This window comes from Triticum urartu, chromosome 4A (genome assembly GCF_056163025.1).
Source record: "Triticum urartu cultivar PI428250 chromosome 4A, HENAU_Tu73, whole genome shotgun sequence".
NCBI classification, from domain to species: Eukaryota; Viridiplantae; Streptophyta; class Magnoliopsida; order Poales; family Poaceae; genus Triticum; species Triticum urartu.
In genome coordinates, this window is record NC_141876.1 from 183498656 (window position 1) to 183513521 (window position 14866).

The 14866-nt window shown below is 42.7% G+C and overlaps 1 protein-coding gene across 1 annotated transcript; it reads left to right on the forward strand.

The window, feature by feature from the left end:
• Window positions 1-12910: 12910 nt before the first annotated feature.
• On the forward strand, window positions 12911-14224 carry LOC147975312 (uncharacterized). Its single transcript, XM_087519640.1, has 3 exons — window positions 12911-13135; window positions 13756-13845; window positions 13949-14224. The coding sequence occupies exons 1-3, from the start codon at window positions 12911-12913 to the stop codon at window positions 14222-14224; spliced, it is 591 nt and encodes a 196-aa protein (XP_087375766.1).
• The last annotated feature ends 642 nt before the right edge of the window (window positions 14225-14866 follow it).

Here is a 14866-nt window from a genome sequence, read left to right on the forward strand (position 1 = left end):
GGGATAATGGGTTCAAGACATACGATGCCTTTAGCAAACGGAACTTCATAATGCGTGTCTCATTTGATTGCAGACATTCTACAGGTGTAAGGAGGGATACGAGGAGGACGCGGCACATGTTATCGAGAACGTCTGCAAGCGCCTACTCCAGAACTTACGGCACGAGGCTCGGGTGCAGGCTGTTCGAGACTACTACGCCTTGCGTGGTATCAAGAAGACCAAGCTGGCGTGCCGCGATAAGTTCCTGAGTAAGGATCAGTACATGAAGGTAATTCTTAAGGCCTTCTCTACTTAAGTTCCTTCATTTAGTAATTCTTAGCCGTAGCGCTCAAGTTTCTATTTGCTAACTTAGGCACCTCCGAGATGGTGTGCGGATCGGATGGATTGTTGGGAGGTGTTGGTCGATGAGTGGTGCTCAAAACAATGGCTAGCCCTCCACAACGAGGCCAAGGACAAACGTGCCCAAATGGAAGGTGTGCCACACCATCAAGGCAGCTCCAACTTATATCAGTTCGGGCGCAACTGGGTATGTGGTTTGCTTCATGATTCATGCAATTCATTCATCATGCTAGCTTGAGCCCTTTAATTACTAATTTTCATTGTTTCTCTCTTTCAGGCACGCTACAATAAGGCGGATAAGGTGCCAGAGGTGTACGACCTGTATGCCATGGCCCACACTGCCTCTTTCAAGAAAGTCAAGGCTTTCTCTCAGTCTGACCTCGATGATGCAAACAACTTCACCAACATCTCCTCCCACAACAAGTTCGTGAGATATAGAGATGAGGGGAAGGCGAGGAAAGGGGAGGACTTTAACCCGAGCCAGGGTCCCATTGATCCAGAGCTATTGATGATATCTGGTGGCGGGAGGTCCCATGGCTCCATAGCCATTGGAGATGGACTTAGCCGTTGTCCTAGCACTCTCCCGGAGATCAAGGCGCGCCAGTCGAGCTCCGCTCCTGAGATAAGGCCTCGTGAACGGCCAATGCAACTCGCCATCAAGGTTAGTGATACGTACTCATTTATCTTTCTCCATTACATTGTGTGCGCTTCCATCAATGATTACAAATGGTCATGTGAGTGGTGTTGCAGGCTGCTATACACAGTAAGAGAGATAGAACGGAGAAACTTCTGGCGGAGGCGGCGGAGAGGCAGTGGGAGTTGGAGGAGAGGACGACAAAGATGATGGAGGAGGAGAGGGCACGGAATGACATGCAGGCAAGGGCCATGTACGAGCTCCTTGTGGTAAGTTTCTTCTGCAGATTAGCCAAAACATTCATGTAGTGTTTGTCTCATTACTAACTAGTATGACTGAGTCGTCAAAACCAAATGTGCAGTCTGTGTGCGAGAAGACAGGTCAGACCGCTCCGCCGATGCCAGTGATTGCTCCTGGGACCACGGTGAGTTTTATTTGAATGGACATTACTTGCTAGTCTTAACATTTGTGTGTCATCATGCTAACAAGACATTGGAAATGATCTTTGGTGCAGCGTAACTCCAGACAAGCATCGCACGATCCTTCTCCAGCTACCGACACGAGCCACCCCGCTCCTACACCTCCTGGATCTTGGTAAGTTTATCTAGTGTTTTGCTTAACACATGCATAAAGACCTAGACTTAGCTTTATTTCCTCCAATGCTTACCATAATGACCTAGACTTAGCTTCTTCACCTCCAAAATGACTTAATAAGCTTACTGACCTCCAAAACCATCCATTTTACCTAAGTTAGCTCTAAAACGATCTGTACTTAGCTTACTTATGTCAAAAATTGCATAATTAGCTTAGTTAGCTCATAGACGATCCATTTTACCTAGGTTAGCTCTAAAATGACCCATTTTACCTAGGTTAGCTTATAAATGATCCAGTTCATCCAAGTTAGCTCAAAAATGACCCATTTTACCTAGATTAGCTCCTAAATGATCCATTTTACCTACGTTAGCTTTAAAATGACCCATTTCACCTAGGTTAACTCCAAAATGACCAATCTTACCTAGGTTATCTCATAAACGATCCATTTCAACTAATTTAGCTCATAAACGATCCATTTCACCTAGTTAGCTAAAAAACGATCCATTTCACCTAAATTAGCTCTTAAATGATCCATTTCACCTAAGTTAGCTCAAAAAGATCCATTTCAACTAAATTAGCTCATAAATGATCCATTTCACCTAAGTTAGCTAAAAAATGATCCATTTCAACTAAGTTAGCTCATAAATGATCCATTTCACCTAAGTTAGCTAAAAAACGATCCATTTCACCTAAATTAGCTCTTAAATGATCCATTTCACCTAAGTTAGCTCAAAAAGATCCATTTCAACTAAATTAGCTCATGAATGATCCATTTCACCTAAGTTAGCTCAAAAACGATCCATTTCAACTAAGTTAGCTCATAAATGATCCATTTCACCTAAGTTAGCTAAAAATGATCCATTTCACCTTAGTTACCTCAAAAACGATCCATTTGACCTTAGTTATCTCATAAACGATCCATTTCAACTAAGTTAGCTCATAAATGATCCATTTCACCTAAGTTAGCTAAAAAACAATCCATTTCACCTAAATTAGCTCTTAAATGATCCATTTCACCTAAGTTAGCTCAAAAAGATCCATTTCAACTAAATTAGCTCATGAATGATCCATTTCACCTAAGTTAGCTCAAAAACGATCCATTTCAACTAAGTTAGCTCATAAATGATCCATTTCACCTAAGTTAGCTAAAAAAACGATCCATTTCACCTTAGTTACCTCAAAAACGATCCATTTGACATTAGTTAGCTCATAAACGACCCATTTCAACTAAGTTAGCTCATAAATGATCCATTTCACCTTAGCTAGCTCTTAAACGACCCATTTCAACTTAGTTAGCTCAGATATGATCCATTTCACGTAAGTTAGCTCATAAATGACATACTCTTCTTGTTCTACTCTTCTTCTTGTTCTACTCTTCTTGTTCTACTCTTCTTGTTCTAGTCTTCTTCTTGTTCTACTCTTCTTCTTGTTCTACTCTTCTTGTTCTAACTTTCTTATTTTTCATTTTGCAGATTTCATTCACTTGACGAAAGCTTTCATAGATGGAGTGCTCCTTATCCCTTTCTCTGTTTCTTTTGTATCGTTGAACTATGCATGTATCGTTGGATGAAACTATTGTAATATATATGGTTGGATGCCTCTATGTTGAACTTGTTATGTATGATGGAACTATGCATGTAATATATATGGTTGGATGATGAAGTTATGTGTTGGATATCTTATATGTTTGCTCTGTAATGGCCTTTTGAAATATATCTATATATGTCATATATATTTGTGATGAAAATTGTTGGATTTAATAAAAAACAGATAAAAGAGCCAATATGCAGGCTCTTTGCCGTCTGCCACCGACGGCAACGGGCTCTTTGCCGTCTGCCACAGACGGCAAAGAAGACACGTGGCATCCAGTTGTGCTTCCTGGGAGCTGACCCATTTGGTCAGTTTGCCTACAGTGGCAGACGGCAAAGACTTTGCCATCAGTGGCAGACGGCAAAGAACCTGCCATGTAGTGACGTGTAGATGACATCATACGGCGGACGGCAAAGACCCTAGCAATTTTGCCGTCAGCGGCGGACGGTAAAGGCCTGCCGTTAGCCACTTAACGGACTGACAGCGCAATTATTGCCGTCCGCTCTCTTTGCCGTCCGCCGCAGACGGCAAAGACTTTGCCATCAGTAGCAGACGGCAAAGTAGCTGTTTACCGTAGCCTACTTTGCCGGAGCCTTTTGCCGTCCGCGGCTGACAGCAAAGGCCTTTGCCGTCCACCGTTCATGCCTTTGTCGTCTGCCATGGCAGACGGCAAAGTAGCTGATTCCTGTAGTGTTTGATCGAAGTCAATACCATTTTCATCAATGCATAGATGCCATTTGTGGGCATAGGGATTTTGACTCCTTTACAATCTTGCATGCCGAATTTCCTCAATACATCCTTGAGGTATTTCTCCTAAGATATGAATATGCCATTGCATTGTTAACGAATTTGAAGACCTAAGAAGAATTTCAATTCTCCCATCATAGACATTTGGTATTCTTCACTCATCATATAGGCAAAATCATCACATGCCCGAGGGGCCTGCTTGAGGCCTTAGAGGGCCATATTGAGTCTTAAGACTTTGCCAGGATGCTTTGGATCTTCAAAACCTGGGGGTTGAACAACATATACTTCTTCCTCAAGCTTACCATTGAGGAATGCACTTTTCACATCCATTTGATATAAGATGATATAATGATGGTTAGCATAAGCAAGTAATATGCGAATAGCTTCAAGTCTAGCAACATGTGCAAAAGTTTCATCGAAGTCAATTCCTTCAACCTCTGTGTAGCCTTGAGCTACAAGTCGTGCATTATTCCTCACCACAAGGAAATTTTCATCTTGCTTGTTGCGGTAGATCCACTTGGTGCCAATGATATTGTGCTTGCGAGGATCTGGACGTTGACCAGTTCCCAGACGTTGTTGAGCCAGAATTGATGTGATTCCTCTTGCATAGCTTGAATCCACTCAGGCTCTAGAAATGCTTCATCTACCTTAGTGGGCTCTGTGATAGAGACGAAAGCAGAGTGCCCACAAAAGTTAGATAAATGTGAAGCTCTTGCGCGTGTGAGAGGACCTGGAATGTTGATGTCGCTTATGATTTTCTCAATCTTCACTTCATTTGCAACATGAGGATGAGTGGGTTGTCGTTGAGGAATTTGATCAACATTTTCTTCAGCACCATTTTCCTCAGGTGCATCAACATGACGTTCTTCACATTCTAGAACGACTTCTTCAGCAAATTCTTTGGTAGGAATGACATCCTCAGTAGCCTTGAACTTAATAGATTCCTCAGGAGGTATTTCATCTGTCACAGGAGGTAGGTGCTCTCTTTGCGAGCCATTAGTTTCATCGAAACGCACATCTATAGTTTCAACAACCTTGTGGTGATAGGTGTTGAAGACTCTGTAGGTGTGCAAGTCCTTACCATAACCGAGCATAAAACCTTCATGTGCTTTCGATGCAAATTTAGAAGTGTGATGAGGATCTCTAATCCAGCATTTAGCATCGAAGACTTTGAAATAACTCACATTGGGTTTCTTGTCAGTGAGGAGTTCATATGCAGTCTTCTTGAAGAATTTGTGAAGATATACCCTGTTGATGATGTGGAAAGCAGTATCAATTGCCTCAGGCCAGAAGCGAGTAGGAGTTTTGTACTCATCAAGCATAGTGCGAGCCATCTCAACAAGAGTCCTATTCTTGCGCTCCACGACGCCATTTTGCTGAGGAGTATAAGGAGCAGATAACTCATGAGTAATACAAAGTTCATCAAGATAGTCATCAAGACTAGTGTTCTTGAAATCAGTTCCATTATCACTTCTGATGTGCTTGATCTTCACACCAAAGTTGGTTGAAGCCCTCGAGGAAAATCGTTTGAAGACTTCCTGCACTTTAGTTTTGTAAGTGATGATATGCACCCATGTATATCGAGAGTAATCATCAACAATGACAAAGCCATATAATGATGAAGCTTTAGTAAATGTGGCATAGTGAGTAGGGCTAAAGAGATCCATGTGAAGCAATTCAAATGGTCGAGTAGTAGTCATGATAGTCTTCGCTTGATGCTTGGCCTTGGTCATCTTTCCAGCTTCACAGGCTCCGCATAAGTGATCCTTGAGGAATTTGACATTTTTAATGCCAATGACATGCTTCTTCTTCAAGAGCATGTGCAGATTCCTCATGCAAGCATGACCAAGTCGTCAATGCCATAGCCAGCCTTCTGAAGCTTTTACAGGTAGACATGTAGCAGGTTGTGGTCCTGTAGAGAAATCAACAATATACAAATCTCCTCTCCTAAAGCCTTCGAAGACTTTGGAATTGTCAGCTTCCATGATCACAACACGACGATACTTGCCAAAGAAAACAACCATATCAAGATCACAAAGCATTGAGACAAACATGAGGTTGAACCCTAAGGACTCGACAAGCATGACTTTGTCCATGTGTCGATCCTTTGAGATTGCAACCTTATCTAGACCCAATACCTTCCTTTTGCCTTTGTCAGCATAGGTGATATGCTTCAGATGTGATGGAGATAAAGCAGAGTCCATCAATAAGCTCCTGTCACCAGTCATGTGATTTGTACATCCACTATCAAGGACCCACTCAGTGGCTTTGGTTTGATCATCCTGCAGATGAATTAGTGCAACTTACGAACTCATATACTTCATCAGTGAAGAATATGATATCAACTTCATCAGATCAATTTCATCAAGCAATAGAACAGATAAAGCAATATGAGGACGTGAGAAATGAAAATTCATGTCTTCATGATTAGCTTGTGTCCTTTCAAGCACATGCAGGTCTCCAGCAAATTACTCAGATGACTAAGTTCGTTGGGAGACCTGACCCTACATAAGAGATTAGTTCTTTTTCTTCACCACCCACATCTGAAGGGTTGGCAAAGAGTTCATCATTATGAGGGCTCCATAAGAGAAAGGTGGCATAGATGCCAATCCACTTCGTTCCACATAAGAGGGATTAGGGTAAGCATAACATTAAGAAGAGAAATCTTCGAGGACTTATGAACATAATGATTTGAAGAATAATGCACGTATCTATAATCCTTTGATCTTCCCTGTGAAATAGACGGGTTCGCATGATGATGTTCATATGAGGACTTTGATCCTTTTGAGGAATTTGGTCCACGTGAGGAGTTTGGTACATATGAGGACTTGGATCCATATGAAGAATTTGGTCCATATGAAGAATTTGATCTGGGGTTCCTATTCTTCACAGGTGGTGTCATGATGATATTCACCTGAAGATTTTCAAGGCACCTTTTGGGAACCCAGATTTTCTTCATAGGAGAACCGTTCCAGCAGTTAGTGCCAACATATCTAGCAAATACTTCACCATTCTGATTTTTGAACAGTTTATAGTTGGAGTCAATTGAATCATCAGGAGAATATGAAGATTCACATGTAAAGCCAGATAAAGTAGATGGATCCACTGAAGGTCCCTTTGCAGCAACCCATGAGGTTTTGGGATATTGCTCAGGTTTCCAGTAGGTCCCATCAGCATTAAGTTTCCCCTCAAAGGCAATACCCTCTTTCCTAGGGTTCTTGTTGAGGATCTGCTTTTTAAGCATGTCACAAAGAGCCTGATGCCCTTTGAGGCTTTTGTACATGCCTATCATATACAATTCCTTCAGCCTACATCATCAGTGATACTAGCAATGCCCTCAGATGAGGAATTAGTGATAGCAGAGGCAGTTGAAGAATTTGCAGCAATGGAAGTATTTGAGCATTCAAGTGAAGAATTAGCAGTTTCATGTTCAATGCACTTCAAACATGGAGGAACAAAATCTTCCTGGGTAGCACTGATCTGTTGAGCAAGTAATGAATCACCCTCCTTCTGAAGATCTTCATAACTCACTCTTAACTGCTCAAGATCTTGCTTTCTTTGAAGAAATTTGTAAGAAAGCTTCTCATGATCAGATAGGAGAGTGTTATGATGACTCTGAAGATTATCAAACTTGGACTGGAGTCCCTAAAGACTTTCAGCCAAAGCTTTGGAACGATCCATTTCTTCACCCAACATATCGTCGCTCTCATTTAGCATGTTTTGAACTTTTTCTAAAGCTCTTTGTTCTTTAGTGGCAAGGGAAGAAAGTTTGACATAACTGGGTCCAAATTCATCACCGGATTCCTCATCATTGGACTCAGATAAGTAGCATTTAGTTACCTTGGCACCTTTTGCCATAAGGCATGGTGCAGATGGTGATGGTTCTGGATTGAAAGTCATAGCCTTGCGCGATTCCATGAAGTCCTCGAACCAGGGTTCATGGTGAGATCGATGACTTTCATAGACCTCAGAGAGTCGGTCCCAGATGAGTTTCGCATGGCTAAGATGGATAACGTTCCTGAATTGGTTTTGTGACAAGCTGGAGCAGATGATGTCCTTTGCCGTGAGGTTGAGTAGCGTGTACATGCAAATATCATTAGCCTCCGCCATCTTGCATAGGTCAGTAAGACCAATTTCGGTGACGGTCCAGAGTTCGATGTTCATCGCCATGAGGCGCTTCTTCATCATGGCCTTCCACTTGGGATAATCATGACCGTCAAAGATGGGGCATGTCACAGTCTTCATTACTGTGGTCGACATAACTAAAAGTCTAGGCGGTTAAACCAAAATCACATAGAACAAGGGAGTACCTTGCTCTGATACCCATTAAAAGTGCGTTATATCGACTAGAGGGGGGTGAATAGGCGATTTTTATGAATTCTTCACTGAGGAATTTGCGGGTGAGGAAATTTCTGAGTGAAGAACTACTTGCAGCAGAATAAGTACTCAGAAGTAAGCATAACAGAACATGAGCATGGTCTTAATGACGAAATGAAAACAAGCTCAGAGTACAGAAAGCGTAAACACAAGATAAACAGAATGAAGACAAACAGACTGAAGAAATTGAGCTGAGGAAATTGACAAAGTCTTCAGTCAAAGTCTTCAAACAGATATGAACAAGCACACAACACAGAAATGAGGAAATGGAAGGGTTGAGGAAATGGAACCAGTTAACTTGATGAAGACAATGATTTGGTAGACCAGTTCCAACTACTGTGACAGTTGTACGTCTGGTTAGGGCAGCTAGGTATTTAAACCTGAGGACACATAGTCCCGGACACCCAGTCCTGAACACGCAACTCAGGACACTTATTCCTCACCGTATTCCCCTTGAGCTAAGGTCACACAGACCTCGCCCAATCACTCGTGGTAAGTCTTCAGGTGACTTCAAAACCTTCACAGACTCGGTCACTCTGCGATCCACAATTTCCTCTTGGATGCTCTAAACCATGATGCCTAACCATCTGGAAGATGCACAGTCTTCAAAGGTAACAAGCGTCGAATCCATGCAGGATCAATCTCTTCAGTGATGCTCAATCACTTTGGGTTTGAAGGTGTTTGGGTTTGGGTTTTCCTCACTTGATGATTTTCACTTAATGTCCTGGGAGGATGGGATGCTCTCAAATGACAAGTGTCGGTTTCTCTCGGAGAAGCCAACTAGCTAGTGGTTGTCGGGGCGGCTATTTATAGCCTAGGGAGCATCCCGACATGATAATACATAAATGCCCTTCAATGATATGACTGTTAGGTGGGTAGATATTTTAGGACAGCTGGCGCATAGCATGGCAATAGTCGGAATTTTGAGTATTAAATTCCTCAGGGCTATCATGTTCCTCACTGTGTAGGCAATCCGCACTGGCGAATTCCTAACTCCTTAGTCAGAACAAATTCCTCAGAGACCAGTAGAACTTCGTCTCTGTCATTGAAGAAATTGACTGAGCTGTATGAGATTTCCAATGGCTTCACTTGAAGGGATTGGTAGGTGTAGGATTTGGGTTGAGCATCACTTGGAAAATTTTCCTTAGTATTTCCTCGACCCCTTTAACAGTACGGTGTTTCCTATGACTCAAGAAAGAGAAAATCAAACTACAAAAACAAAAGTCTTCACGCTTCATGTTCCTCGAATGAATACCAAGTCTTCAGGATCACACCAATTTCTTCACTTTCAAAGTCTTCAAAAAGTCTTCAGAAATCCAAAGTCTTCAGTCGAAGAACTTCATTTTTAGGGGTCGACTTTCTCTGTAAATATCAAACTCCTCATAGACTTATAGACCTGTGTACACTCACAAACGCATCAGTCCCTTAACCTATAAGTCTTCAATGCACCAAAATCACTAAGGGGCACTAGATGCACTTACAATCTCCCCATTCATACCCTATGGGCGCCAAAACACCCTCTCCACCCCAATCTCCTCCGTCCGCCACCCCATCCACCGCCGTCCTCCTCCACCATGCCGAAGCTGATACCCCGACACCGTCGTCCATTACAAGAGATCGACCTCTCTTATACACGGCTTTGGACCAGGATCCTTGCATCGCGTCCTCTCGCTTCATCTGCGCTGTCGTCCACCTTGCCGAGGCCGCTCCTACAACCGTCTCGTCCACTGCACCAGGATATTTCCCTCTCCGCCACTGTCTGCCCTCCTAGATCTACTTCCATGCTACCAACAGCCGTTGCTACCACAGCACCCTCAACGTCTCAGCAGATGCTTACAAAGTGCCACACCAGAGGCGGTACTCTTTCGTATCTGCTCAAGTTACTTATCTGAGCAAGAAAATAGATCGCCACTGCTTTACTGTGATTTCTTGTCCATCACTTGGAATCATACTTGTTAGTTGAAACCAAACATTAGTTGTGAAGTTGCTTTTGTCCGGTTTGCACCTTCAGATCCTCCATGGCACACTCACCACTATACTCGCAATACTTATGGTTTTCCCCTTTTACATTCCGCATTAGCATAAATGACAGTCGACTGAATTTCAATTTGGGGCCAGTCCATTTTTTGGAGTTCGCCGGAGGGAAGGAATGGGCTCACCGGAGGGCTGCTCATTATCTATCTTAGGGTTTCGGTGGGGATAATGGTTGTGGGGGGCGGTCGTCGGGCTATGGTGGGACCTTGCCGGAGGCAAAACTTGATGCGGGTGGGGGTGTGGGGTTGGCTAGAGGGATGAACAGGGGCAACGGAAGACTGGAGGTGGTGGGCGGTTCAGGGGCGGGCGGGGGCCAATGGTTCGGCCGGCGGCCCATGCGGTGGTCTATGGAGGAAGGATAAGAGGCGAGGAAGAAGGGTTAGGAGACATAGGATATTCATCCAACCGCCTGAAATGCTCGACTGACCCAAATGACGAAATTTAGTTGACTTGCATGTAGACTTTCCCATATATTCAGGACCATCATCATAGCTGCTTCGAGACGTGCAAGCAGTGCTCCTCAACTCATCAAGCTAAACAACATGCCACTTATAATTCCAAACTTACTTGCTCAAATACGAATCTAATATGATGCTGACATGTACTAAAATAGAGAATGTTTAATTGGTCAGCTAATGTTCCTACTTTACTTTCGAAAAGCACTTGCGCCACATATAGAGGGACACCATGGAGTTGCATTCTTTATGCACTCTGGTTCATCATGTGCGGGCAACGAACATTTTATTATCCGTAATTTGCTTGCTCTTCTTCATCATGTTCCTCTTCTATTCTTCTTTAATAAGTAGTCTCTCCGTTCCTAAATATAAGTCTCTGTAGAGATTCCTCCATGGACTACATACGGAGCTAAATGAGTGAATCTACACTGTAAAATGTATCTATATACATCCGAATGTGATCCATAGTGGTATCTCTACAAAGACTTATATCTAGGAACGGAGGGAGTATAATAGTAGTACTTTATGTTCCTTGTAGTGAAGAGGAGCAGGAAGCTATCATCTGCCAACTATCCTTACATCTGGACATTCCACAGGGAGCCTATTTTTTGTGTAGTTGTGCTAGATTATATTAATCTACGCACCATATTATAGAACACATGGGCTCTCTCATTGGAATCCAGTGATAGCACACAAGGGTTTACGGGAATCCCTATTATATTAGAATATCCTCTGCATTACAAAGATAATCTCACTACTAATTATGTTTTCATGCTTCTCGTATATTGTGCGTAATCACAATGAATATAAGAATGTGCACATCAGAAGAATATTGTGGAACAGTTCAATGGGTAACAAACTTGGCATCAAGGGATTGACGTCCATTGTGGATGCAATGAAACTCACATGCTCCCGACCTAGAGATTCATATTCAGAATGTGATCCTAATGACTATTATGAGCTCAAGGCGTCAAAGGCAGATGGCCTATCCTGTTCACCCTATAAGGTGCATGTTCTAATTTGGCAAGGTTTTATTGGTTGCAGGTATCTGGCATAAGGTGTCTTGCATTTCTTCTGCTTTGTTCTACCGCCGTCTGCTTAGTTTACTCATGATATATGTGAAGATGCCATGCCCATCCATTATCAATACATATTCCATTTGTCGTCATACCATGTTTTTCCATTCAAATGTTGTTCTAATGCTTCAGACATCCAAAAGGAAGAGGGTGATTGCAGAACCTCAAGGTGTACAAGCAAAGTCCTTGAAAAAGGTGGTGGTGCCGGAGAAATCAGATAGCACCCCGGTTATATTGGCGATAGAACCAGCGCCGCAAAACATAGGATATCACAACTATGCTGCTCACTGATTTGCTCTTGTTAGTACCTATTGTCCTATCGCTATACTTACATTCATACCTAGTGGATTATGTGAAATCATTGTGAATTATAGCTTGCTTATCCATTGTTCGCTCCAAATTCTCAGATTGAAAGTGCAACTAATCCCCGGGTGGTTTTGGTAATTCATAACAACATATAGCTCATTGAACTAATATCCTTTCAAGTTAAATATTTAAGAAAGTTCAATGATTGGCATGGCATGGACTAGAGATGTGGACCCCTCAAAATGCTAAGGACAAAGATTGGCAAAAGCTCAAGACTCTTCATTTCTATTTTAGTGATCCAAGATCACATTGAGTCCATAGGAAAGCCAATACTATTAGGGATTTTTATTTCTGTGCCCCTGGTTCCTTATCTCTACTCATTCATCCCCACTCTGTTAACTTTTGCTCACTTTTCCCCACTCCCTTGCCCGAATCCCTCATAACTGGTTATAACGGACGTTGTCGTCGGGTTAATTTCTTTGACCGTTAGTTGACAAGTGGGGCCGCATATACGTGGGCACATGCAAGACCGCGGTCGTGGGGTAGCACGTGTCCATGGACATGCCCAAAACGTCCCATCATATAAAGAGGGCAACCATCTCCATCGCCCCTACCATTTTGCCCCAAATCCCCTCGCAGCCCCATCGTCTTCCTCTCCCCCACCGGCGTCGTCTCGCTCTCCTGCACTACCTCCACCACACCGCCTTGCTCTCCCCCACCGCATCCTCTTCCTCACCTTCATCGCCTCCATCTTTCAGATGGCCGACGCTCGTGGCGACACCGGCGCAGCGGCCGGAGATGTGGTGGAGCTGCAGGGTCAGGGCGCGGTGACCACGGATGTCGGCGGCATCCACGGCGGTGCGGGGAAACTCGCAACCGTTGCGGATGTGGCGGGCTCTGCCTCATCGCTGCAGAAGGTGACGGCGTCGAGCGGCGCAGTCCATCCCGATGCCCCCATTGCGCCACCTGCCGTGGAGGAGCATGTATTTGCACTTGCTTAGCTTGTAGAGTTAGTTCGATTGTGATTCATAGAGTAGTTCAGATGGTTAGAGTAGTTGGTTTGACGGATGGTCCGGGGTTTTTTGTATGGGTTGGGGGTGGGGGTTTTTGGACAAGCGTTTGTTGGATAAACTCGTTGCAAAAATGCTAGCTAGATGTTGTGAACTATGATTTTGGGTGCTGCAATGATTGGGGTTTTTAGATTTGTTTTTAGATTTGGATAAATTTATTGCAAAAATGCTAGATGTTGTGAACAGATTGGTGTTTTTAATGCTACTCAAGTTATTTGATTCGAGTTATATTAGCTCTGTTGTTCACAATATGTCCACAATATGTAGTTATATTAGCTCTGTTGTTCAATGTGTGTGCATGACAATGGAAAATGCAAATAGAATCATAGTATATTAGCCCTATGATCAAGTGTGCATATCTAAATTTCAATATGTAGTTATATTAGCTCTGTTGTTCAATGTGTGTGCATGACAATGGAAAATGCAAGTAGGATCATAGTATATTAGCCCTATGATCAATGTGTCATCTGTGCATATCTAAATTTTCAATTGGCTTATGTATTTACTATTGATGGATGTAATTGTATATTCAGGAGGATGATGGTAGGGGGAAGAAGAGGAACATAGACTATACTTTCGACGACCCGTACGATCCAGCGTATGGTGACGACGAAGAGTATGAGGTAAGCCTACTTGAAATTTCGATTGTTCATTTAGTTTGTTTGACATGGTGTATTCCCATGAATCCATAATGTACTAATGTAATTCATTCGTGTGTGTGTTCAGTATGTCTCTGGGGAAGATGTGGATGTGGACTGCGGCAACTTCGCCTCCTTCAAAGAGAAGGAAGAGGAGAAGATCAGGATCAAGGGCGTGGATTACTACCACAAGAGTAAGACCAAAACTTGGCGCTGCCCCTACTGCACCACCAAGCCAAAGCCAAAGTCCGGTCGCTTCGTTCACCTTCTAGCTCATGCAGAAGATGTGGCCATCCACGGTGAGGACTACAAGATGATGGGGCAGCATTTTTCCCTAGCCAAAGTCATGTCTCCCCTTCCCTGATGATATGATGTTATGATGTTTTTTAAGTACTTTAGGTTGTTTGCTGAACTGTGTGGGTGAACTATGCTTGTGAACAGGATGTGGGTTACCTTTTGGTGGTTGGGTGAATTTTATATGCATGTGGCTATCTATGTTGGGTATTTTTGTGTTTTTAGATTTATCTGCTATGATTTGTTTCAGTGTTTTGAAAGTTCAGGTGCTGTAATGATCACACAGATGCTGCAATCCATCATTTTATCAAGGGTTCCTTTTTATCAAATATTCCAATAACAGAGCAAAAAACAACATTTTAATGAAGATGCATTATCAACTATCTATGTTTTTGTAGGAGATCATGTGTGCAAAATTTGAGGTGATTTAGAGGAGGTCAAAGAAATTTGAATTTGAGAAATGTGCTCCAAATAATCTCACAGGCTATGGTAGATAGCCCATTTGTAATCAAGTTTTTTGGACCTACCCCAAATGAGCCAAATGTTTTTTATTAACACCTATTGAATTAATCTTCATATTTTTTGAAATCTTGTTGGTGATAGCTCATATGTGTGAAGGTTTTCTCATGAAAATGACCATATGACAAGTTTATGATTTTTGGTTGGTAACATGACACATAAGAAAACATTAATATAAAAACTATAGGCCAAG

Excerpts from the sequence above, each read along its gene's own strand:
- LOC147975312 (XM_087519640.1), top strand. The coding sequence starts at position 12,911 with ATGGCCGACGCTCGTGGCGACACCGGCGCAGCGGCCGGAGATGTGGTG. Across the intron at positions 13,136-13,755 it reads CACCTGCCGTGGAGGAGCAT|GAGGATGATGGTAGGGGGAA; the intron begins GTATTTGCACTT and ends TTGTATATTCAG. Across the intron at positions 13,846-13,948 it reads GTGACGACGAAGAGTATGAG|TATGTCTCTGGGGAAGATGT; the intron begins GTAAGCCTACTT and ends GTGTGTGTTCAG.